The 23,975-nt window shown below is 39.8% G+C and overlaps 1 protein-coding gene and 1 long non-coding RNA gene across 3 annotated transcripts; one reads left to right on the top strand and one right to left on the bottom strand.

Annotated features, from left to right (window-relative positions):
• Nucleotides 1–1,812: 1,812 nt before the first annotated feature.
• SSR1 (signal sequence receptor subunit 1) lies at nucleotides 1,813–12,916 on the bottom strand. 2 transcript variants are annotated; one of them, XM_066187754.1, is made up of 8 exons: nucleotides 12,678–12,909; nucleotides 10,517–10,635; nucleotides 8,736–8,823; nucleotides 8,289–8,551; nucleotides 7,823–7,899; nucleotides 6,066–6,144; nucleotides 5,212–5,305; nucleotides 1,813–2,869 (listed from the first exon to the last, which is right to left on the bottom strand). In XM_066187754.1, exons 1-8 carry the CDS (start codon nucleotides 12,760–12,762, stop codon nucleotides 2,802–2,804), a joined length of 873 nt encoding a protein of 290 aa, XP_066043851.1. In that variant the 5' UTR covers nucleotides 12,763–12,909; the 3' UTR covers nucleotides 1,813–2,801. The 2 variants fall into 2 exon arrangements, with proteins under 2 accessions (XP_066043851.1, XP_066043842.1); XM_066187745.1 differs by lacking the exon at nucleotides 1,813–2,869 and adding an exon at nucleotides 4,559–4,644 and having other exon boundaries at nucleotides 12,678–12,916.
• A 69-nt stretch (nucleotides 12,917–12,985) lies between these two features.
• LOC136292279 (uncharacterized) lies at nucleotides 12,986–23,280 on the top strand. Its single transcript, XR_010721875.1, has 3 exons — nucleotides 12,986–13,428; nucleotides 21,468–21,742; nucleotides 22,909–23,280. It is a non-coding gene; the product is annotated as an uncharacterized lncRNA (long non-coding RNA).
• The last annotated feature ends 695 nt before the right edge of the window (nucleotides 23,281–23,975 follow it).

A 23,975-nucleotide genomic window follows, 5' to 3' on the forward strand; every position in this document is an offset into this window, starting at 1 on the left:
TGGTAAGAATGCTGGATTATATAGATGCTTGTGCTGCCAAATGGAAATGGGTGGCAGAGACAGGCAGAATCGCTGCTGTCTCATCTTTAAGTAGCAAAACTACACTCTACTCAGCTGGTAATAATAATAATAATAATGATATTGATATCCAGCAACATACCTGTGACACTAAGCCAGCCCTGTTTAAAAACTGAGTAGAAAATTCAAGTACCAAAATAAAAGTTTCTAACTAACAGGATAAAGCAACACCCCCAATTTAAGAAAACTGAGTGTAATAGACTGGCTTATCCACTAGAAATAACACCAGAGATGCCAAAGCACAGTTACTGCTGCATGCTGGAATGTTACTGCTAACTTTCAACTACAGCAAATTCATGAGAAACAAGTAATTAAAAAATGTTATGACATTCATCATGAGCAGCAGTGGTCTACTGGCCCCTGCTCTTATGAACTGCTTCTGGCTAAGAAAGTCACTATGAACCATCTACAGTGAATTCCAAGTAGTATCATCAGAACAACCGCCTTGGTACACCTGGACTTTCCCACTTCTGATTCCAGGGGAAGCTGTCTTCTCTCTTCTTTCATGCTTAGAACTTAAGCATTTGGAAGTCAGCCACTGAGTGCAGAAAAGAGAACTCAGCCTTCAAATACATACTTCTTATTTGTACAAATAAAACTAGGATATTACAAATTAATATCCCCTGTTCTGATCCTTTGTCTTTTTTCCTGGCATAGCACTGTATCATCACCACCCCCTTAAAGAGTACCTTTAAAACTTGGGAAGAATTAAGAGTATACAGTTCAAGATAACCTATGACAAGAAAGTGAAAAAAATCCCTCTCAATGCCAGGTTAGAGACATAATCCAAGAGAGGGAACTTCCAAGTTCAGTGCATCAGGTGCTGCAATCACTATGGGGCTTTAGCACAGGAAGCAGTTAATCCATAAACACTCTGCTGAATCAATGCAAGCTGGAATAAAAGCCTGCAAGTCTACCACAGAACCGGTCAGATTATATCACCAAAGGCAACTAAAGCTGTTCCACACAACTTGAGTGGAGGTACCCCTTATGAGGGAAGCATTCAGCTGTTTCCTAAATGATTTGACTGACAATTAAGCAACCTTAACTGCAAAAAATATTCTGCCTGGACAAGCTGCATTTTCAGGAAGTTGAACAAAGCATCTCTTCCATAGCAGTATGAGTCAAGAACAGCTTCACAGTTCATTCTGGCAAAGCATGTAACAAAATAATGCCAGCACAGGTAGTTTCAGAGCCTAGATGCTTCAAACACACTTTGGCAGGACTTGGAAGGATCACTCAGCATTTATCAGCTCAGAAATTCAGTCCCTGCAGACCAAGTGTGGAACTAAACGGGCATTTTCACAGATGGGGATCAGAAAAGGGAGGAAAAGAAGACACCAGAGGCCTCAAATCTACGCCTCTCCCTGAACTCAACAAGCTTTCAGATAGCATTCAGACATAGGAAGAGAGGCAGTTGAGTTCAAGCCTTATCCAAGCAAACATGTTCTGCATATTGGCTCTTTTCCCTGTCAGTCAAATACTGAATACAGTGGATGTGGATCAGTACCTCAGTACCTGGTAATCATGTAAGCCACAAAAGAAAATCTTGTTTTGATTCAGCATACTTGACTTTGATTTTTTTTCTGCTTGACTAGTGAACTAACATGCAGCTAGTGATGAATATGCACCTGTGTTACTAGTTAAGAAAGACAAAGTGAAAAAAACCTCAGACCAATGTACTGACCAGTGTAAAGATGTCTCAGATTTAAAAATTGTAAAGGATGAATTAAATAGTTTGCCAATAAAAAGAATTATTTGAAGCCAACTGTTTTTCAAATCCAGTTTCAAGTGTGTACAGCAAATCCTTGTAAAGCTTTAAAAAATAAATGGGCATTTTGATACATATGACATTCTAGTTCTTAGGAGAGAGAACCAAGAACTCACTGAAAAGTTGTTCTGACTTATTCAACAGTTTCTTGAGTAAACATTGCAGAACTACCACTATAATCTGAATACCTAAGATGCTGGCACGATTCAATAACTAACCATTTAACAAACTGGGTATAAAAAAGAAATTTATGAAGTAATACCAATTCAGCACACGAATTCCATGCTTCACAAGTTCTGCTGCTGTGCAAGAGTCTTCCTAGCATCTATGCAGCTAAGTTCAGATTTTTAGGTCACTGCATGCCCAGATCAAAACAGCAGCAAAATATCTACCACTACAAGCAGCTATACCCAATTGTGCCTTTAGAATGAAAACGATGCAGAAGTTGAGATGATCAGTGCCTGGCCACTGAGACAGGACCACACACACAAACTGCAGTGTGCGCACCTTGTAAAGAGTAATGTCACTCGCTGAACAAGAACAATGCATTCAGCTTCTGATACAGATATGATACAATCAAGACAGATTAAAGTCACCAGACATTCAGATTAGGGAGAGGAGGAAAATCCTTCAATGACAATGTACAGATGACAAGCCAGCATTACAAAGAACTCTAAAGGCACATTTCAGGTAACATGTTTCTGTTAAGACCAACTGCTTACACACGCAGGCACAAATCTTAATGGCTACCTCCCCCCGACCCCCAACAATTGAAAAAAAAAATTAAAAGAGAAGTGCATTTTCAGTAATATTAACACCATTCAGTTAATCTGTTCAGTCCAAATGTTTAGCAGTATTTTCCTTATGGTGATATGGGTTCTCTGCACTACTCCAATCCAAAAAAACCAAACAGGCAGAATTAGTAAAGGTTCAACTGTTGCACTAGTTAACATTACTCATCAGAGCCCACTGGTCTCTTCTGTGCCCTCTTGTAGGGCAACCTCCTCGGTGAGGCTTTATCTAGATTAAAAAGAAAAAAAGAGAGATGGTTGCATCAATTGCAATTTTTACATGAGCATGTATTTTTCTCGTCCCAAACACAACACAAGCTGCCCTTCTAGTGCAATGCATCACCACAAAGAAGCCAGTTCAAACAACTTGTTAAGGCTTTTGAACTACCAGCACCCTAAACAGAAGGTAACAAAAAAACCCACTATTCCATTCTGTAACATGCAACAACAGGGTAAGGTTTGTTCTATTTGCCAGTTACTAAAATGCAAAAAACCCCAAACCCAAAACCCTCCCTATGCAAAACTGCAGGTTCTGCTGCTTAGAAAATGTTCATGTTCAGTAATTACACTTTCAGAAAGTTAAATGAATTATTTCGATGACCACTGCCTTGAGTTTACATGCCTGAAGAATGTAAGATTGACTCGTCTTTAGACAGCTATGTCTTGCATGTAATATCTCCACATTCACACAACTAACAGCAGAAGAAAAGTGTCTTTGTTGCGGAAAACTGCACTTTTCCAGGAAGCATCCAAATTTGACTGGATGATCTTTAAGGCCCCTTCCAAACCAAACCGTTCTATGGTTCTGTGATTATTGCAGAGAAGCTTCAATACTTTGCATGAGGTGCTGAAGTGATTGCTAAGTGTATCTGGTGACTGATTCTCTTAAACAGAACAATCGCCTATATCCTCCCTGTTTAGAGTTTGTGCAAACACAAGGAGCAGCCATCATGCCCTTACAGGCTAATCAGTACAGCATGAAGTGTCAATAACAAAAAAGTCAAGAATATCTGAGATCTTGAAGGTCATGTATTTTAAAGAATTCTAGTGCAGAGTTCTAACTGAAACTAACCTGGAGCTGAGAAAACCACATTTAAGAACGATTTAACTATTAGTTTTTCCTAAATTTCAAGTATTAGGACATGAATACCTCCTTGGCTCAAGAAAAGGATGATGGCAGGGCCCAAACATTACCAGAATTTGAACCCTTTTAAAATCAGCTTGTTCTTTAGCAAAAATTAGCATTTAGACCTTCAGTTGTTCTTGATAGATTGAGGCTTTTCAAATTCTTGTGTCTGGATTTTATACTACTCTAGTGTCTCACAGAAGAAAGTGTACAAGAAAGCTTTTATCTTCACAAGTAAAGCACTAGTCTTTATACTTATGTTGTGTAAGTACTGTAAAAAATGGTAAAGAAATTTAAAAAGCACAAAGTCATCCACTCCTGTCATAACTTCATATTACAGCTAAGGCCTCTAGCCCTTCTGCACCAAATGAAGCTCAGAATATGCTTGCTTATTTGATCAAAACAGCAGTTTTTGCCAAGTAAGGGCGGCTCCTGCAAAGTGTTTTCTAACTCTTTGCATCTCATGTAGGATGCACTTTACTGAGGCTTTCTCACCTTACACCATGACTGCTACTGATGACAGGAGTTTATCAGCCTGATACACCAAGGTAAGTGGGGAAGGCAAGATAAACACCTGCCTTTTAGAAAAAAAATTCTGGGAACCCTGAGAGAAGACAACAATATTCTACTGAAACTATGTTTCTACAATATAACAAGAAATATATCCACAAAATACATGAAAACATAAATTTAGAAGTATATAAAAGGCATGCCATTGAGTGCATCTGTTCTGCATCTTTCCCTGCTCATGCTACATCATCAGTCACAGCATGCAGGAAGCTGCACTTCTATCCATGCCTAATTATTACACAGACAACACATTAAGCACTTTTCACTCTGCAGCTCACAAGAGTCTGCCTCACCTCTTCTACTCTGCACTGAAACCATGGGAAAGCAAAAGAGAAGAAAGAGTAAGAGAAGTTAGAAATATCCACAGTCTAAAGAAATCAGATATTGGGTTTCATGTTGGCATTTCAGGTATCAAGTAGAACTTCTGGATTTGTGAAGACATCAATAACAAGTATTAACGTGGCTTTTGTTAAAATACACTTCTAATGCTTACTTAAGACTTTGGTCTATAGGTAAACTTCCAAACAACACACAGAAACTCTTGAGATGACAGCTACTTTCTCCTAGTTAAACCATCTTTGCAATCCAGGTTTTGGGTAGAGATCTTACACTGTTGAAAAATATTCTACAGAACAGATTGTAAAAGTCACCAATAGTCATTATTTTATCAACCAATGAAGTTGAAGGAATGTTAAAGGCTGTTGAAGGCTGTTAAAGTAATAACCTGATCCTTAAACACAGTGCTTGAGACAATTTGTTATTCCCTAGGAGATACATGCTCCTCTAAGAAATTGGTATCAACTACTTACTCAGTTACAATTAACTGGTCAAGTTAAGTTTGTTACAGTGTAGCTTGTGAAAGGCAGACTACTTACTTATTTGATTTAAAGTTTCTTGGGGAATCCAGCTCATATCAACATCATTCTGATTCGATGTTCCCATCTCTACTTTCTGTACCGGTCTTTTCCTCTAAAAATTCAAGAAAGAAGAAAAGATTTTTCTTATAAGTAAGACCTGGATAGCTCAGGTATTAGAAATTACTAAAGAGGCTACATCTAGTGAATTACAATTATTTCACTAAGGTACAAACTTAAGGCTAGTCAATGTACACGGCTGTCTTTGTCATTGGCAATTTATTCCCCTAAGCTCTGTACCTTACAACACTTACTCCACATAAAGGCACCAAGATTTCATGCATACCTGGGCAAATTCATTCTATCTTTTGCTGATGATTAGTCAAACTTTGTGATGACAAGTTTCATTTTGCTTTCTCAGATTAGCACAATATATTCACATGCGACCTGACCTTGCTAAATAATCAACATAATGGCAAAGCTTTGCTAAGAACTAAATAAAGGACTGACAGCTGTTTCTCCCTGAAGTCTGACCTGGATTAAACTAATAGGCAGAAATAGAGAGCATGGGGAAAATCTACCCAGTAAGTACTCAATCAGTAGACACAGACATCCAGTGATTAGAAGGTATTCCAACTCAACCACTTCAGAGTGGAGCCAAAGGGCAGACCCAAAGGGCAGGGGGCTCAGCAAATCACAATATCTTCCATTAGGAACAATTTTTAAGAATGCTCTAGTTTCCCAAGTAACCTCTAAGGTTCTAAAAATAAATCTTCTACCTTTACCAGCATATGCCAGAAGCAATCACTGAATTGCTTTCTTTTCACATCAGAAAGGACTTGTATTAACAACTACACAGACAACACACTACCCACCTTCCTAGACTCCAGTAACTGATGTAGGCCAACAATGACCAGCAGACCAAGTCCAGCGAGAAACATGTACATGAAGATCCTTTGAAAAACAGTTTAAGAAACCATTAACTAAAAACGCCAAGTTTTAAAGAGAGTTTATGAAGAGGCATGCATAGAAATTAGGCCTAACTTCAGCCACACATCCACTTAATCTTTCCCAAGAACTTCTGTATGGGGCAAGTGGGGAAAATACCTAAGGAGTCGGAAACTAAAGTTTCAACAACTAGCATGTAATTATTCTGACTTGGATTTTAAAAACTCTAATCTTAAGTTTCATTCTGAACAACAGAACAATTGAAAAATGCTGTATAAATTAGAAAAATGTTACAATAAATAAATATTGAAATTTAGTAACTTCAAGAATTCTTTTGCACTATTAGGAAGTTTCAAGATATTGGGTCATAGGCAATATTTACGTCTGTGACAGCTTTAATCACTTTTAAGACCCTTAGAAGTCTATATGCTTTTAGCATGCTATTGCAAAACTGCTAGAAACTATTAATTTGCAACAGAGCTTTGAAAGCTTTTGCTTATCTTGCTCTGTGTTCCACAGCTAGAACTCTACCTACAAAATCAATTTTCTTAATCTGTGCATTCAGGTTTGTTTTGAAGAATTTTATCTGAAGTATCTGTTGATACTTAGGAAAAGGTAAACATAAGTTATAGCTAAAACTGATTTGGAGATTGAAGAACTTACAGGTAAAGAACTTGCTCCAAGATGAAGATCTGAACTCTCATTTATGACAAAGGAAATTACGGAGTTAAACTAAAGAAGATACTTAATTGAAATACCTGTAATAGGGGAATTATCTGTTCACAGGACATTCACACAAACTGATTCTAGTATTTGAACCGTTTTGAGAGCTCCTTTATCAGATTATCACACATTTTCACGTGACCAACTGCTCTTTAATTTATACCATTGTATTTGAGAAATACAAATTAATGCAACAGCTATATCTTTTGGATGATCTTTTTTAAAAGAAGGCTTGATCAAGAGGCAATTTTTACTCGTGGCAAGACAATTCACATATTCAGCACTGTCTACAAGTATTTCTGAAGATTAACTTTTTTAACACACATCTTCACTTAAAATTCCATTCCAGGTCTGCAATACTTAAAAGCACTTTAGCACAGCATATCCTTTAAAGTTATTCAGTATCAGATCTACCTAAGTCTCTGGAAAAAATCACTCCTGAAAGATACTACAGACAGGGGTTGGAGGAACTCAGTCATTCTTTGCTGTGCTATTTGGTACTCCAAATACATCTTCTGGTTTACGTAATCTTAGATTACACTGCAGTGTTCCAGAAGAAAGCTATTCCAGTCCTGACAGCAGGACCCACAGCCTGATACTATGGACTCTCTGCATCTTTTAACTCTTAGGAAAAAGCATAGTAGCATAACAAAAGTTTAACAGCTTTGAATAACTCTGTAGCTGTATAACATCGGGTCCTATTCCAGGCTTGAGCCCTCTAAGCTAAAGCACATCTTTAAACTTCTCACTGGCACAGTACCAGTTCTGAAGATCCCCACTAATAATAGAGATCTTAATTTTGGGAAAAGTTCATCTTTTCAGCCTGTCAAATGCTGCTACACAATAAACAAAACACAGCAGACCTAACATTCCATAAAATGACAATACAAGAACTATTTTCACTGGCACTATCAATGTTCTACCAGTGCACCAACTAAACCTGGATCTCCAGTCTCCTTACGTTTCTCCATCCAGCCCATCTTCTTTTTCAATAATCGTAACAGTTTGATTGAAGACAGCATCTTGAAAAACGTTGCCCTAGAACAAAGTTTGCACAGAACATTTTAAATTCATTTCTTCAACACATACAAAAATGTTTACCTTTTCCATGTTTTTGGAGAAATTCTAGAAAGCAGCAACTCCTGCACGAGACTTTCTTAAGGTTATAAGTTGTGCTAGCTACACTTAACACATGAAAGCACAAACAAAATTTTCATGCCTACTACAGCTCTAAGGCACACCAGCTTCCACTGCTGATACAATTTTAAGTGCATGTAGGCAGTCACTAGCTATGCTTATATATCTACTGATTTGCTTAAATACTAGAAAGGCATTCACTTTCTGGAGAGGTACTTGACTAAGTAGTAGCTTCCTGACACCTCCAGATGAACTAGAAAGATTCAAATGAATCAGAGCATCAGGCTTACATTTGCATCTCTGTAGTTGAGATTGATAACCAGGCCAAAAGGACGACCACCCATAGGCTCAGCAGGGATGAAGGAATACTCAAATGTGGCTTGTCTCTGTGGTGGAACTACTGTGTTCAGAGAGAGAGCTGTGAAGTTCTGGATGTAAAACTGGTAGTCCTGAGGGTAACGGAAAGAAGCATCCAGAGACTCGACAATGAAATCCTCTGTGCCCTTATTGGTGAAGCCCACCAGAAATTTTACAATGTTGTTTGCGGGAAAGTCTGAAACACACACAAAAAAAAAAAAAAAATTCAACCATTAGAAACCTCTTGCACTACACACAGCCAATTCTAAACAGAGAGCATCTAGAACAGACTGCGGTTTTAGAGCTTCACTGTTTTAGGCAAACACTGATGTAGCCTAAGCAACAGTAAAGAGAGTGGTAGATTAGCAGAGGACTCTTACCTTCACCTTTCACAAATAAGATGGTTGTATCAGCACTAGGTGAGGCTTTAGGTTCTCCTGACAAGTCTTCTTCCTCTTTTTCTTCTGTCTAAGACAAGAGACTTTTTTGAAAAATCCTATAATGAACAGTGAAGCAAAAAACCACGCTTGGTTCATGACAATCCCATGTATCAAAGCATGCAACAGTGGCAAGTATTTGTACCAAATCTTGCTCTTGCAGAATTAGCACACGGTCTGTTCTCCCTCTAGATTTGATGAGCATCCCTTTCAGCATTTATCTTTCTACTTTTCACATCTGGCACAGTGACTAATCTGAACTACATTTAACTCTATTGAAGGGTTTAGAATCAAAAAGCATCAGTAAAGCTTCTGTTTGGGGGTGGAAGGAACAGAACAGAATCTAAATGTTAAGTGTTCAAATCTAAGCTACTTCTATTTAGAAAACAAGCATCTCCAAAATAAAGACAGCCATAAAACAAATGAGTTACTTTCACTACAGGGAGTGTTTAAGGCAGCTTTCTATTCAATTTTAATTAGTTAATTGTTATGTATGCCTGGAAATAGCTAGGCTATTGGAACTACATAAGTCCATGGACTCACTTGCTCAAGTTCACCTTGTGATGATTCACTTTTTAATTTGACAAATGCAAGCATTAAGGGCTTATTTTCCACAAGGGGAACATCACAGTCCCCACCAAACAAAAACAAGGCTGACCCAGTACAGAACAGTCTCAGATAATGGCTTAATCTCCTGAAGCAGTGGAAATCCTACAAGATCAGTCATACACATACCATGAACTAGGGAACCAGAGCTCAGCATGCAGCATCTTGATTGCAAGACACTATGAAAAGTCCTATATTTTATTTCAGTGACAAATAAAAGAAACTGCCTAAAAAGCACCACGTTTTGTACCTGAGTCACAGACCATTTATTAAAAGGAAATTACATCCAATATTATTCTTTAATAAGATTCTGTCAGTACTGACATAGTATACTTTCTACAACTTAGCAAAGCTGGTCAACCATAAGCTCACTAACTTTACAACAGTAGTAAAATCTCATAGAATCAAGTAGCAACATAAATGCAGATTTACCCAATCTGCATTTTTATTACGGATGTCTTCTCCTACTAATATCCCAAACTTCCTTAATGTACACCAGAGATTTGAGAAAATTTTGCACCACTCTAAGCACACTAAGTGTCTAGCAAAGCTTAACACTCAACTGTTCTAAGCAGATCACAAAACTATGTAAAACATTTTACTTTTTTGTTTGTGATTTTTTGGGTAATTTTTTGAATTTGTGTTGTAAATTTAGTTAGCTGTATTTTTTTTAACAAGGGTTTCAAATTTCATTCTGAGCTTAACTAAGAACCAAGGCTCTGTTGTCCCCTAAAAAATAGTATCAAAGAAGCTAGAATGAAGTAGTTTCACCCCCCCAAAGTTCCTCTCAGTTTACTGAAGTGCAGCTTCTGAGAGAAAAGGACTACAGGGCTCCTACAAGAATGTGGTTCTCTCACCTGGTGTGGTTTTTGGGTTTTTTTGTGGCCTACAGTTTTGATAGTCAGAAATCAGGTTGTCACCATGTGGATTTTCAACTGGTAATTCAGAAAGAAATGATAAATCCTTCTGACACTTCAAACTGAACACAAGCTTAATCAGATACATGGAAATAGCTACCTGAATAAAGCAATGTAAGTAAACTCAATTATTTATGTTATCCAGCTTCAAGCACTTCTGATCTAATTCATACTTTTGAAATAACATTCATGTACAATTACCAAGTCTGTTGGCTCATCTTCTTCAACTTCAGCTTCATCATCTTCATCTTCAACTATAGTATCTTCCACAGCTTCCTCATCTTCTGTTGCATCTTGAGCTGCAACTAATAAACCTGAGCCTACCAAAACAAAATGCAAACACAAGGAAGCTTTTTAAATGTCTAGTTAATCAACAAAATACTGATGTTTAAGTACAATTCTCAAACCAATGTTTGAGGAACTTCTTAAAAACCTGTCCAATACAGTGTTTTGAAGCCTCAGTTAGAAAAACCTCCTATTCAAATGACGTCTGAGTTGATCTTTTATCCTTATTCCTCCGCTAAAAACTCTCTCACTTACTCATTTATCTGCCACTAAGTCCAAAATCAAAAATTTACAACAGGATGACAAAAAGTTCAGCGTTCACACAGCAGTGCCTACACTTGCAGAAGGCAACCAACTCACTTTAAAAGCTATTGTTCAATTTTTGAACATGCTAATGTATGAAAATAATTTAATTTTGCAATTACAAAAGTAAAAATAAGGCATTGCTATTGCCAGGAATTTAGGAAGTGTTCCTTCTAAGACTAGCAAATCTAACAACTTATTAGCACACTGATAACAGAACACTTTGAAACATACCTAAAAAGTTACCAATTTTTTTTTGTACTTATTTTCATTCAAGTTTAGAAACATGAAGAATGCCTTTTTTACCATGATCTCCTCAATATCATATATAGCCATATATCCAACAGAACCACGACACCAGGCAGAAAAGAAACGTGACCTAGAACAAGGCTCCAAGATAAGTGCAATCTGATAGTCCACTGCCTCTTTGCGTGGAGCCAAACCTCATACATTCAAACACTGGGCAAATATGATTAATAAAAAAATTGGCCACAGGACAAAGTTCTGTCTGTTTGCAGTTCAGGGCACATGCAAGCAAGGCTGAGATCTAAAACACGTGCACAAAACTACAGGTTTGGGTTTTTTTAATAAACGCAACGTTTTCTGAATATGAAAGAGTAGAAACGAATGGATGACTGATTTACGTGGGTCTGAAAAAAGACCTAGCCGTTATAAATAGAAAATTTAAAAGAAATATTTGATAATATTCATGGGAAATAGGAATCCTTGAGCAGGACAAGTGTATCCAAGGACTTAAGAGCAGCCACTCAGCGCTAGAAAGAGCAAACACAACTTTTCTTCTTAAGCGTCTTCAGAAGGCACACTCAAAGACTTTCGCTCGATCATGTGCAATACTTAACCTAAACCTTAATTACCGCGATTTCATTTGATGTTTTAAGTCTGGAAGTGTGAAAAAAATTTACTTTCTACAAAAATTCTTACAAATAAAGGTGCGGAGTTAAAACTAAAACTGAAGCGCGTACAGATAGGCTGGAGGCACCCTTTGCCATCTGCTGCCCAGCACACGCTCAGACCCCTTACGGTCTTTTCGAGGGATGTCAGAGGGGCTGATGATGTGGCAACAGCGGGAACGGAGAGCTCTGGGAAGGGACTCGCACACGGAGCGTGCTGCAGCCCACTGCGGGAGCTGGGCGAGAAGCCTTCCCCACCTCTCCTGCCTTCCCAAACTTAGTAGTAGGAAAGCGATTTCCAGATCGTGAATCAGATAACGCCACAGCGTAAACAGAGATTAGCGCTCCTCGGTGTCGCCAAGGACACTCGGGGGGGGGGGGGGGGGGTGGCGGCAGACGAGGTGGGAAGGCAGGGTGGCAGCCAGCGCATCTGCTAGGGAATGTGGGAGGCAGCACCGCGGGCGAGCGGGAGAAGGACAAACCCCGCTCAGACCCCCTCAGGCGGGGCTCGCCGGCTCTCCCGGGCCGCTGTCACGGCCGAGCCCGAGGCCGGTGCCCGCAGGGCCCTGCCCGCCACCGCGGGTGGCTGCGCCGGGACGGGCCGGAGCAGGGCCCTGCACCCGCCAGGCGCCCCCGGACGGCGCCGGGGCCCCGCAGGCACCGGGCCGGGCTACGGAGCCCCGGCGGCGGCGGCCACGTGCGCGGGCGGCCAGGGCGATGAATGAGCGGAGCCGCCGCCTCCCGGCAGAGCTTCCGCAGGCCCGGCGGGAGCGGCTCCCGCTCCCCGCTGCGCCACGGAGATCCCCGCGCACACCCACCAGCCCCGCTCCCCGCGGCCGGCAGTGACGCCCGCCCGCCCTCACCTGGGCCGCCGCGAGCGCCCCCGAACAGCAGCGCGGCGGGGAAGACGAGCAGGGCGAGCAGCAGCAGCTGCGACAGGCGGCTCATGGCGGTAACGATGACGGCGGCAGCCGCGGCAACACAACCTTTCCCGTGCACCCCGTCCCGGCGCTGGCTGCCGCGGCGGGATGTCTAAATGGCGGCGGCGGCGGGCGCTGGGGCCGGAGCAGCAGCTGGAGCCGCCTCCCCGCGCTGCTCCATCCGGGGCCGTGCCCGCCCCGCTCCGCCCCCGCGGACGTGGCTCGGCCGGGCAGGAGGCGCGGCGGCCACGTGAGCGCCCGGCGGGGCGGCGCTTCCTGCGCTCCCTGCGCTCCCTGCGCTCCCGCGGCTGGGCGCCGCTGCGGGGAGGCGTTCGCAGCGCCGAGCCTCCTGTGCCGGGAGCCTTCGGACCGCGCTCAAGGCGCCCCGGGCCCTACTCGGTCCTACGCAGCGCCTGGGGTTGGACTTAGACGTTCCTCGTGGCGTTGCAAAAGGTGGAATTTGAAGATGTAATCTGTGAAGCAGCAGCTAACAAGCAAGCTCTGTGTGATGTACAGGTGTTAGAAAGACAAATTGCTTGTCGGTAGAGGCGTCTTGTTGAGGTTTAGGCCTTCACGTGCTACAATGATGTCAGTCCTGGGCAGAGCCTGGGAAGGAGGATGCCGCAATAATAGTGGACACAAAGAATGCAGAATTTCCGGGCCACAAGGACATTTGGCAGAGCTCCCAAGAAAAGTAAGAAACTTAATAAACCCAGTAACTGTGCTGAATCAGCTCAGAGTGGATAAAAGGCAATTCCCGCAGGTAGAGATCACACCGACCCCAGAAACCCCCTGACTCCTAAGCAGAGAAGGAATGAGCATGCGGATTAATTAGCATGAGAAGTGAGAGACTCATTAACCAATAAAAGATAGAATGCTACTTAGTAAGAGAAATATGTAACTTGTAGGTAATGAGCATTAATGCCTTTGTTTGTTAAAATGTATAAATAGTGAAAAGTTTGGATAGTTGGTGTGCTTGATTTGTGGAATACCGCTGAGCATCCAGGCTGGAGCAACTCTGAAAAAAAATTATCAATGTCTCTCTCAAGTGTGTAATTATTGGCTTGTTACACACCAGGTAACAAGTCCAATCTTTTTCTTGACAGAAGTGGATCCCTTCTAATTCGGAATATTCTGTGATTCTGTGGGAAGCTGACTAACATACCTGCAGAAAGACCAAGAATAAAGCATATTACTGAAACAAAGGTGCTATCGAAATCTCGTAATTCCATGTTGCGCTAGAATAGCTGGTTTGGAGTCAAATAATTGATTGTTTAATTGAAAATTTCACAAAGCATGATAGGCATTCAATATGATACTGATATATTGCCTTAATCTCAGTAGACCTTTTGTTAAATGTGATGCAAGGGATGTTAAAATGGAAAGCTTTCCCAAGCCCTACAATCAAAACATTAGGTGAAAATAAAAATGCCAAGGTTCAAACCAGCCTCCATGATTTCTCTTTTCTCCCACAGTTTATTCAGCAGTTTGCATACAGGGTAAAATGAAACAATAGTAGTGTTAAGATACATTCTATATTTTGAGGTAACTTTGTCATTTGGGCATATGCAGCTTGCTGTTATGGCAATGGTAAATATAGTCTTGAGGCTTTCATTTTTCATTTTCACTCGTTTGATTTTGAACCTGCAAACTACAGTAAAAAAATCAGAAGTAACCATTCTGGCTAGGCTTAATCTTATTTTAACATGCTGAAAATGTTACTGAAATGCTGTTAAGTATTGACTGAAAACAACATGTAAATATGAACACTGGAAAACATTCATTGCAGCTGGGAAAAGTATTTCTAGTCAGATAATATCCACCCAATGGTATAATATTACTTTTTCTGTAAAGGTCTTTCACCAGGTGGTGATGTCTTTATCCTAGTTGTGGTTTGGTTGTTTTGGAGTAGGTTGTTTTGGTTTTGGTTTTTTTTTTTTTTTGGGGGGGGGGCAGGGAAAACAGTTGTTTGGTTTTTTTTTCCCTAGGGAAAGTAAAAGAATACTGGCACGCTGTAGGAGGTTTCCTATATAGCACTGCAGGAACTGAAACATTTTGTGCCTTCTATACAGTGACTATGTACTTTAAGTGCTGCTTTTCCATCTGAGATAACTGTTCTTGATGTTACTAATTAATTCATCTGTATGGTGCTCTTCCTGAGTTTGTATGTTGTGGGGGCACAGAAAAGTGTTAATTAACAGTGTGTCTGAAAATAGTTATGGTACCTTGACTAGCTTCAGCAACACACCAAACCAAGTCTGACACCAATGTTGCAGCTGTAAGGCTGCATTCTTTTATGCTAAGTATTCTACCCGTATTAAACAAGTTATAATTTGAAAGAAAAGTCTCAATGAAAACCTGAAACAAGCTGCAGAGACTTTTTTTCTTTTTGCATGGGCTGCTCTGTGTGTTCATTCACAGGCATAATAAAATAAGTGTTGACAATATGTGCCACTATTGTGACACTGAGCTTTGACATCTGTTATGTTGGATGTTAATTCTGAGAAGACTGGTGTTCACTCGGAGTTCATGTTGCCCCTGGGAATGTGATTACAGTCATGTACAAGCATTGTATCCTTGCATTTAAGGCAGGATTTTCAGTTAGAAATTACATGTAAAAACTGTTACAAGGAGATATGCCTTCAGTTTCATAATGTGTATTACAAAAAGGGTGAGCATTCCTAGTCTGTGATCTAAAAGTAATATTTACCTTACACTTCCATTTTGAACTTCTTAAATGAATCTCCCAGATGTGTTGTTTCCTCTTTGAAGATATCAGCAAAAGGCAAATAACTATTTACATAGAGGCTTATTATTTTTGCTATCAGTACTTGCTTTTGACGTGGTCAAGGGTTCAAGAATCAGCTGGACTGTCTCTCCATTATGTACTGAGTGCCTCCTGTGGGAGATGAATTCAACAAAGCACTTTTAGGAGCAGTGCCACATTTCCAGTCCTAATCTGTTTTCTGCTTCCTTTTGCATAGCATACCAAGATGTGTCAGGAAAAAGCTGGCTGCAATATTATCTGACTAGGATGGAGAGCTTGCTTCTACTGTAGAAGGAAATTTTGTTGGGACAATCAGGAGGATCACTTTCTTACTTGTTCCCTGAGCATCTTGGTTTAGAAAGACAGGTGTCCACCAGGGAAAGCTGGAGCTTCCCTTGGAATAGAGAATGTAAACCCCCTCCCTCCAAATTATTTTAATTCTGCAATTAGGGGCTTTCAGGCAAAGATATGGGAATAGGAATAACAGTTCTTTACTAGGAATATTTAAAATACAAATGTGGTAGTACAAAAAAACAAGCAAGGAAACAAAAAATCCTAGAAACGCTGGAAGAGCCAGAATACAACCTTACACCCTGTTGGTCAGGGTGTTGGTAGTAGTCCAAATAAGTCCTCCTGGAGTAACAGATGTGGATCTGTTGGAGTAGTGTCCTGTAGAATGGTCCAGTGGTGGTGAGAAGGGCCTTGTCTTCCTCTGGGAATCCAGTGGAAAAACATGCAGTCTTGGTGTTTCTGACTCTCAGTTTTTATCTAGGTAGGAATGTTTGGCTCTTCCCACTGGGTGAACCATCTCACAATGGCATGATGTAATTGTTTCAGTCATGTGGTAAGCCTAAATGGCCCATTAACAGCAGATATCCCCCTGGAGAGAGGATAGGGTGTGGTAGAGATAAGGAACCACCTGGCTTTACAGCTGGCCCATTAACAGAAGACACCTGCCCCCTCCCCCCTGGAGTCATGAGGAATGAGTTTATACAAGAGAGAAAGAAAACACCTCCCCAACCGGTTTCAACAGATGGAAAATAGAATACACATTTTTGGTTACATATTGTAACCCAGGACGCTGAGTTTTCCTGGAATTGTACCTGTTAGTGTAAGTGTTCAGGGGGTATTTTTTTTTCCTCAGTTGTTTTTCTGTGGACATTGCTCTAGGTGTTAATACCTTGCAGTTGCTACCACGTGCCAAGAACTGCATCCTTCTTAGTTCTCTTCAGGTTCAGGTCAATGCAAGAGTTTTGATACGTAACACCCTATTCCAGTGCACCCCAAAAAGGTAACTTGTTATTTTTTCTTGCTGTTTTTTTCCTGAAAGTTTTCTGGGGCTTACAGATAAGGTCATTTTTTTTGCTTTCAGAAACTGTCAAAAGCTCTAAAATTTTTCTCTTACAGTTGGTGATTTTGTATTCTTCCATATTACATCATGCCCACTGAAATCAGAAGATGGAATATTACTTTTAAAAAAATTGGGATCATAATTTATCTCTTCATTACTTTTTGTAGACCAGAGAAATAATTCTATGGATATTGAATTCTGAGGGGTTTTCTTTCCTTTTAATTTCTATAGTACTTTTCAAAATTACATACAGTTACTGTATGTGGTAGTTATTAATAATTTCAGTGAGAATCTCCCACTTAGATCTGTTAAGATGACATTTTTCTTTCTCACCACTGATTATTACTGTGGAGAATTAACTCATTGGAAATTGATGCAGGCAGAAAGGGGTCATACAGTAATCCTCATCCCTGGAAGTCCTTTCAGCTGCTTCTGGTAGTACAGGAGAAAAAGCAGTGTTCACAGGAGCTCTTAATGAGATCTCCCAAATTTTTGCCTGAATGTGGTGGTTCTTTGAAGGTTGATTCTTTCCCAAGTTTTTTTCAGGATGGAATTTTAGCTACCCTATTGCTGAAAATTGTCTCAACCACACACAGATTCTGTATTTTATTTAAGGAAAGAAAAAAAAAAAAAAAGGATACTTCTTCTCTTTGGAGATCTCTCTTACAGAAATATATGGAAAATTGTGTTCCACAAATTGACCAAATAATTACATGGGGTTTTTTTGAGAAATGGAAAAAAATCAAATGAAAACTCTAATAGTCTAGATAAAATTGTCATTGCTAACCATGATTTCTTAATCAGATTTATGGATGTCATATGCTCCAAATGACGGTAACAGGAAAGGAACCTCAGAGCTCCCTTTGGCCTTGTCCAAGGTTGCCCAGCTTAAGACTCTGTGCAACACTTGGGTTGAGGTGATGGTTTTGCAAGATATACAACTTAAATCATACAGATTATTTTTAGCCACAAGATTTTTCCTTGCCTCTGCATGAAGAGTAGAAACAAAATTGTTGACATGAAAAGATAAAAAGCTATTTTTATTCTCCACTGCAAGTTAATTATTACTACCAGCTCTGTGATAGGCTGGCTATTTGGTGGATTTGTGTCATTCTGCACATGGATTTCATAAGCCCAGTCTTTCTCACCCAGGAAGTGAACTCCACATACTACAGCAGTATTTGTTAGCAGCACTGAGTATATCCAAACAATCTCCAATCTCTTGGTTTTACCACTGTGAGTATTGTCACATATGGCGAAAGCAAAGTTCTATTTTAAGCCTGAAGTACAATAAGGAAATAAAATATAGCCAGTAAAAGAACATGTACATGTAATTACGCGGAGTAATCAATAAGTAAGAATGCCACCTTTGGCTAAGATAGAGTTAATGTTAAAGAAAAAAAAAAAGAAAATTGAAGAATAATTTCTAGATGTAACACTTCATGCTATGGAAAATGAACAAAGCAGATCTGTTTTCTTTGTGAGTGACTTCTACATCTCTAATCATTATTGGAGTGCATCTAGAATATTGTGTCCAGTTTTGAATGTTTCCCAACCCACACAACACACAGACAAAACTATCCTCAAGCTTCTGCAAAGTTGAAGAAAGAGAAGGTAACAAACTATGCAACATTTACATACTGATCCTTTCCTTCCTTTTCCCCTTGAAGAAGTAAAAAACAATTCATTATCTTTTTATTCCCTCGTTTACTTGAAATAGTAACTTGCAAAGTGTTTCATCGGTGCTTGAAATTAGATTATTGCATAAATATCTGTGTAAGACAGAATTCCATACTTGGACTCAAATCCTGTAAAGGACTTCAGGAACACTATATTACCTTTAAAATTCTTAAAGCAGCTTTTTGGACAGAACCCTCAGCTGGAATCTGTGGAAGTTTGTCCCTAGAAGGGAAGGGGAGCTGCTGCATCTGGCAACTGGGAACTGCTGCACATGATAAGTAGGATTGTGCATTATAGATACTTTTGGTGCATACAGTATCAGACTGAATTATGCTGTAGCTGTCTATGGTTCTCTGACTATATCATATCTCTTTCCATCGATTTCAAGCTGCAGGATGTGGTTTTGTTCTTGGTCTTTCACCCTCTTTTGCTGCAGCTTTTGGTTCTCCCTTCTGAACTCACAAACCTGTTGTTGTGTTTTCTTCATCTCAGCTTGCTCATTTTCAAGTTCTGCTTGCAGGATTTTAAGCCAAGCAGCCAGCTTGTTATATTTAGATAGTGGCTGTTGACTTTCTGCCAACTTGTCATCCCTTTCTCCCTGGAATTTTGTTTGCAAGGACAGGAGTCATTTCTGTGTGTATCCTCCTTTTCCTCCCTCAGCTCTGTAGGATGATGACCCAGGAGTCAGGCAAGGGCTAAGGTTTGCTATCTGTGGATACACTGCGTGCATTCCATGTTATCGTTGTGGATGGAGATTTGTGTAGTTGACACTGAGACAGGAAGGGTTGGCCAAAGGAGGAGACAAGACAGAGATAGGAGCTCTGTGGAGATAGGAGGGTCCTGTTCCTGCTCTGAGTAGCGAAACAGAGTTGTATCACAGAAACTTCAAAGGACACAATGGTCAAAAAGTAACTTTTGTCGAATTAAGGGTGGTTTAAAGATTGAAGAACACACCCCTGCATGTGCTAACAAGCGTGATGAAGTTGAGTGAGAGTTACAACTCAACTCTCCACGTAAATCATGCTGTACATAAAGCGGGAGGACAGTAACATTGGGCTGAGTTTATGGAGCTGTAAGGAGCTCCCCGTTCTATGAGTGGAGAGATCCCCTTTACTGGGATCCTCTTTACCCCTTCATTTAATCTCCCTGTTTTTATTCTTCCTTGGCAGCAAGTAATATCCCAAAATGCTGGAGTAGGGTCCTTACCAACTTTCAGCATTTCCTGGGGGGAACAACACTTTCTACCGTCAGCTAATTAGAAGAAGGAGAGATCACATGGCTTGACAGCATTCTATTCAGAGAGGGTGGAGAAGCAAATGAGGACAAATTTGAGTAAATTTCACCCTTCCTGTTACTGTCCTGGTGGAGTTGTGTCATTCTGTTACTGCAAAACAAGAGGTGACACCCTCTGTCCAGTTTATGCAAACTAATTTTTTACCAACTTCTGTGGAAATTTTTCATCTGTAAAGACGATGTGGGCAAAATTAAAAAATGATGAAAATTAAGAAGTTAATGCTTATACAGTGCCTAAAGTCCCTGCACCTGGATCAAGTTCCAGTGGATTGACAAGTCTAAAGTGTAATTTTCAGATTTTGGCTTAATGTACAGTAATCCCTGATTTTAAAGCAAGAATTTTTTAAAAAAGGAAACAAAACCCACCAAGAAATCAAAATTCATCTGTTGGCTAACCCATTTGATTATAGAAAATCAAGAAAAGGTAATGTTAACATTAAAGAAAGAAGAAATAAATAAAAGTCTTCCACGCTCTAGTAATTGCTCTCTTTACTGAAGTTTGAGAAAGCTGACTAAAGGGAGATTTTACATACTGAAGACAAAGAAAGAAGGCAAAAAACCACATTTGAAATGCTACTGAGTTAGTCTGTACATTTTTTAATGTACAGAAGCTTATATATTTTTAACTGAATTTCCTAGACACTTTAATAAATTTAGTAATAAACAGGAGTAGAGTTTGATCCTCCATGTTTAAATGTTTTGGTTCACTTTTTTTCTTATACTACCGGTAACTGACAAAAAAGAAAACCATAAAAAAGAAAAAGCATCTCAGATGCTGGGGGAAACCCTCTGAGAGTACAACTTCTTCTTTTGTTGAACCATATGACACTGTTCTTTATACCTATTTTCACTTCTCTGTTTGACTGGATCAGGCCTGGTATGTGCCCTGTGTTCTCATGGAAAGAATCAGATTATATACTCATGTTATTCTCTCTCCAATTGTTTGGAGGCATTATTTGTTATCCAGTGGCTGCCTACCAAAAGCCTGTAATTTGCAATGTCTTTAATTTTTAATTTTAATTTAATGTTTTAAATTTGTAAGAACTGTAATTAAACATGATTTAATTTAAATATTAATTAAAAATTTAAATAATTTGTAATCAGAATGGGAACTGCAATGTAAATGCATTACTCCCCACATTCATTACTCAGTTAATTCAAGGCACAACTCCAGTACCTGCATTTAGTATTCTCAGTACTTCTCTTTTATGTTATACATCTGTGACGCCCAGCACCTACATATAAAATTTTGCCAGGTAAGTGCTGAAAAAGCACTACTAATAACTTTATCAGAGAAGGGTATTTTCATCATTCAAGCTTCCATTCAAGCAGCATGGAGTCTTACCATGGCTCCTCCTGGAAAGGGAGTTTTGCTAGTTGAGTTCAAATTATCTTCTCCAGGAAATTGTTTCTCAGTATCAGCACTTGAGTGTGTCTTAAATAGAGATACAGGGAGTTGAGTGAGAAAATAAGACACATCTGTTTTGAAGGATACTTTAATAATACAGTCCAGCAGTGACCCCACATTTCTGCAAATGGCTCTTCATGAGGACCTACAACAGGCTTAACAGATGATTATTCTGGCAATGAAACATCTCCCAGGTTCCTGCACTCTTTTTTAGTATTGTTTTCTTTTTGCCAGCCCAACATTCTCCTTTGATGTGGTTGTTCTTCCTTGCCTAAGGATTCCTCCTCTGGGAAAAATGTATCCACACCCAAAGTCTCCTTCCGATCAACCGTGCAGAAAGGTGTGTTGGTTCTACAGCAAAGGACTCTGTTAGTTTTCTGAGAGGTATCCCAAAATTTACATGGATTCAAAAGAACTAAGTTTTTTAGAGAATATTCATGGAGATAATACAGATGAGGAAAAGAGGTATTTTGCTTGGAACTTAATGTATCACTCGGCCTCCTCAGCATGTATCCTTTTTCATCGGGAGTCCTCTATCAAAAATATGACGGAACTACATGAATGTTCACAACAGTATTCAAGTATCATATTAGCTAATTTATCTTTCATATATATGTGTGCCTATTCCATTTAAACCAATGTCTTGCATAAAGTGGAAATATAGCCTAGAATATTGGAATATCAATCATACAGCATGAGATAAAGAGGATCCTGGTCACTTGCTGTGTTGCTGTAATAACTGCTCAGGATACTGATGCCATTTTCCATTTTGCGATTGGTTTTTATGTCAATCATCTAACAGTCCCTTGACCATATGCTTTATTCCCCCCCTCTCATGTCTCCCTGTGCTCTCTACAGTCCGTATTGTTCATGAGTTTCACTCATGCCATGGCAGTAAGAGCTGACCTCAAAATCTAACAAAGTCTGTTGATTTTAACAGGCTTTGCACCAGCTAAAGATCTGTTAGACAGCACTGTGAACTACCAAGTACTGCCTGGCATACTTTGGCAGGGGAGGGGAATGTGATAGATGAATGTCATTATAACATTCTCATCCCAGCACATTGCACTTGAAATCCCTCTCATGTTTAGCCTCACCAACAAGAACATACTGCATGTCAGATTTTCCAAGATGGGCTCAGGAGCACAGGTTGCTTCACAGAGCTGGCAGGCAGTGTGTTTTCTTGCCACTGAGTTGTACATTTCATCCTGCAAATATGAAAAGGAAGCTGTTGGTGGTCCTATCAAGTCACTTCTTCCAGGAAGGAGCAACACTGCAGTTGTCCCAGGGATTCTGAGTATGCTCTCCGTACCCAGTTTCCCAGCTTCAGTGTGAACCAGAATATATATATATATATACCTGTCCTACATAATACGTTATATTAAGTACAAAATTAGTGCATCTTCGAGTGTGAGCAAACATTTTGATTCTTAATCTTCAGAAAATACAATAGTGTAGCCATAGGGAGATTAAGGGAGGTAATATTTTCTGAGGAGTCACGTATGACAGGGAACATAGAGCTATAGTGGTCCAGGCTAAATACATAGTCTGATAGAGGTCTGTCCCCTCATGGATTAGGGGTGATAACTGGTAGATTTCTGCCACCTTTTTTCCCATTCTCCGTCTGAAAGTATTACCATTTCCTAGTGGACCATTTTCCTTAACTCTTTTGCAGATGAATTGTTTGTAGAACAGCTTGTACTGGCTTCCAAAGGAGCTCTAAAGCCTGGGACAAAAAAGAGTGCTGCCCTCCACGGCTGTAGAAAAAGTTATGCGGAAGCCTGAAGCATAGACGGCATAAAAATGAGTGTGGAAATCCTCTGGCAGTGTTATGTTTCACACAGTCCCTTGTCATTACAATAAACGGGTATGTTTACTTAAGAGCCCTGAATAATTTATTAGAGAGTGAAATAATCCTGTAGAACAGTGCCTTCTCTACGCACATGGATTAACCCACGTGAATTAAGAGTCCTCCAACACCTGGTTCTAGGAAAAAGATCAGTAAACAGGTGATCTTAATCCAATTTCTGTTGTAGGTGTCTGTGCATTGAGGAAAATGAGCACAGAGACTCTCAGAGAGCTGATTTTATGGAAGTGTTGCAGATGCAAATGACACCTCTTGTATTAAATCTTTTTTAAAGGTATCTCTGCACAAGCATCCGTGTTTTCTGGAGAATCACAGGTTTTTCATAGATTTTAACATGCCACTTGGATAATGGGAAAACATCTACCCAAAAAAAAACCCAAAAAACAAACAAAAAAAACCCAAAACAAACAAACAAAACCCCCCTGCATTTTAAAATTTTACCCCTATATACCAGATACCAAAAGCCCAGCACTCACTTTTTTTCTTAATCCTGCATTATGTCTGTATATTAACAGATTATAATGTTGTTATTCAATGCAAGGGGCATTAGGAGCTAAGATACTTCAAGCCAGGCTAGCAAATTTGGAAATCCTTTGGCTTCAATTAGAGCTTTATATTAATAAAAACTGGAATATTTCAGAATATACCAAATAAAACTTCTCAGTATCTACTACAGAGGACACAGATCATCACTTGTGGTTTAGGGAAAACAACCACGAATCTGTGGCAGGAATGTTCATTCCCACTAGAGAGATGAGGGCTTGAAAATGGGCTATTTTTAAGGCTATATTATACAGATGTGCCACGGTTCAGTATTGATGTATCGGCAGCTGCTGGGGATGCACAGAATCACAGAATTGTTTGGGTTGGAAAGG

The sequence above is a fragment of the Chamaea fasciata genome, unplaced genomic scaffold, assembly GCF_029207755.1.
Source record: "Chamaea fasciata isolate MVZ Bird 193981 ecotype frontalis unplaced genomic scaffold, bChaFas1.0.hap1 SCAF_1, whole genome shotgun sequence".
Lineage (NCBI taxonomy): Eukaryota > Metazoa > Chordata > Aves > Passeriformes > Sylviidae > Chamaea > Chamaea fasciata.

Coding starts and splice junctions, on each gene's coding strand:
- SSR1 (XM_066187745.1), bottom strand. CDS start 12,762: ATGAGCCGCCTGTCGCAGCTGCTGCTGCTCGCCCTGCTCGTCTTCCCC. Junction 6,145..7,822: donor GATGGGCTGGATGGAGAAAC/GTAAGGAGACTG, acceptor TGTTTTTCAAAG/GATCTTCATGTACATGTTTC. Junction 5,306..6,065: donor AGTTACTGGAGTCTAGGAAG/GTGGGTAGTGTG, acceptor TTGAATTTTTAG/AGGAAAAGACCGGTACAGAA.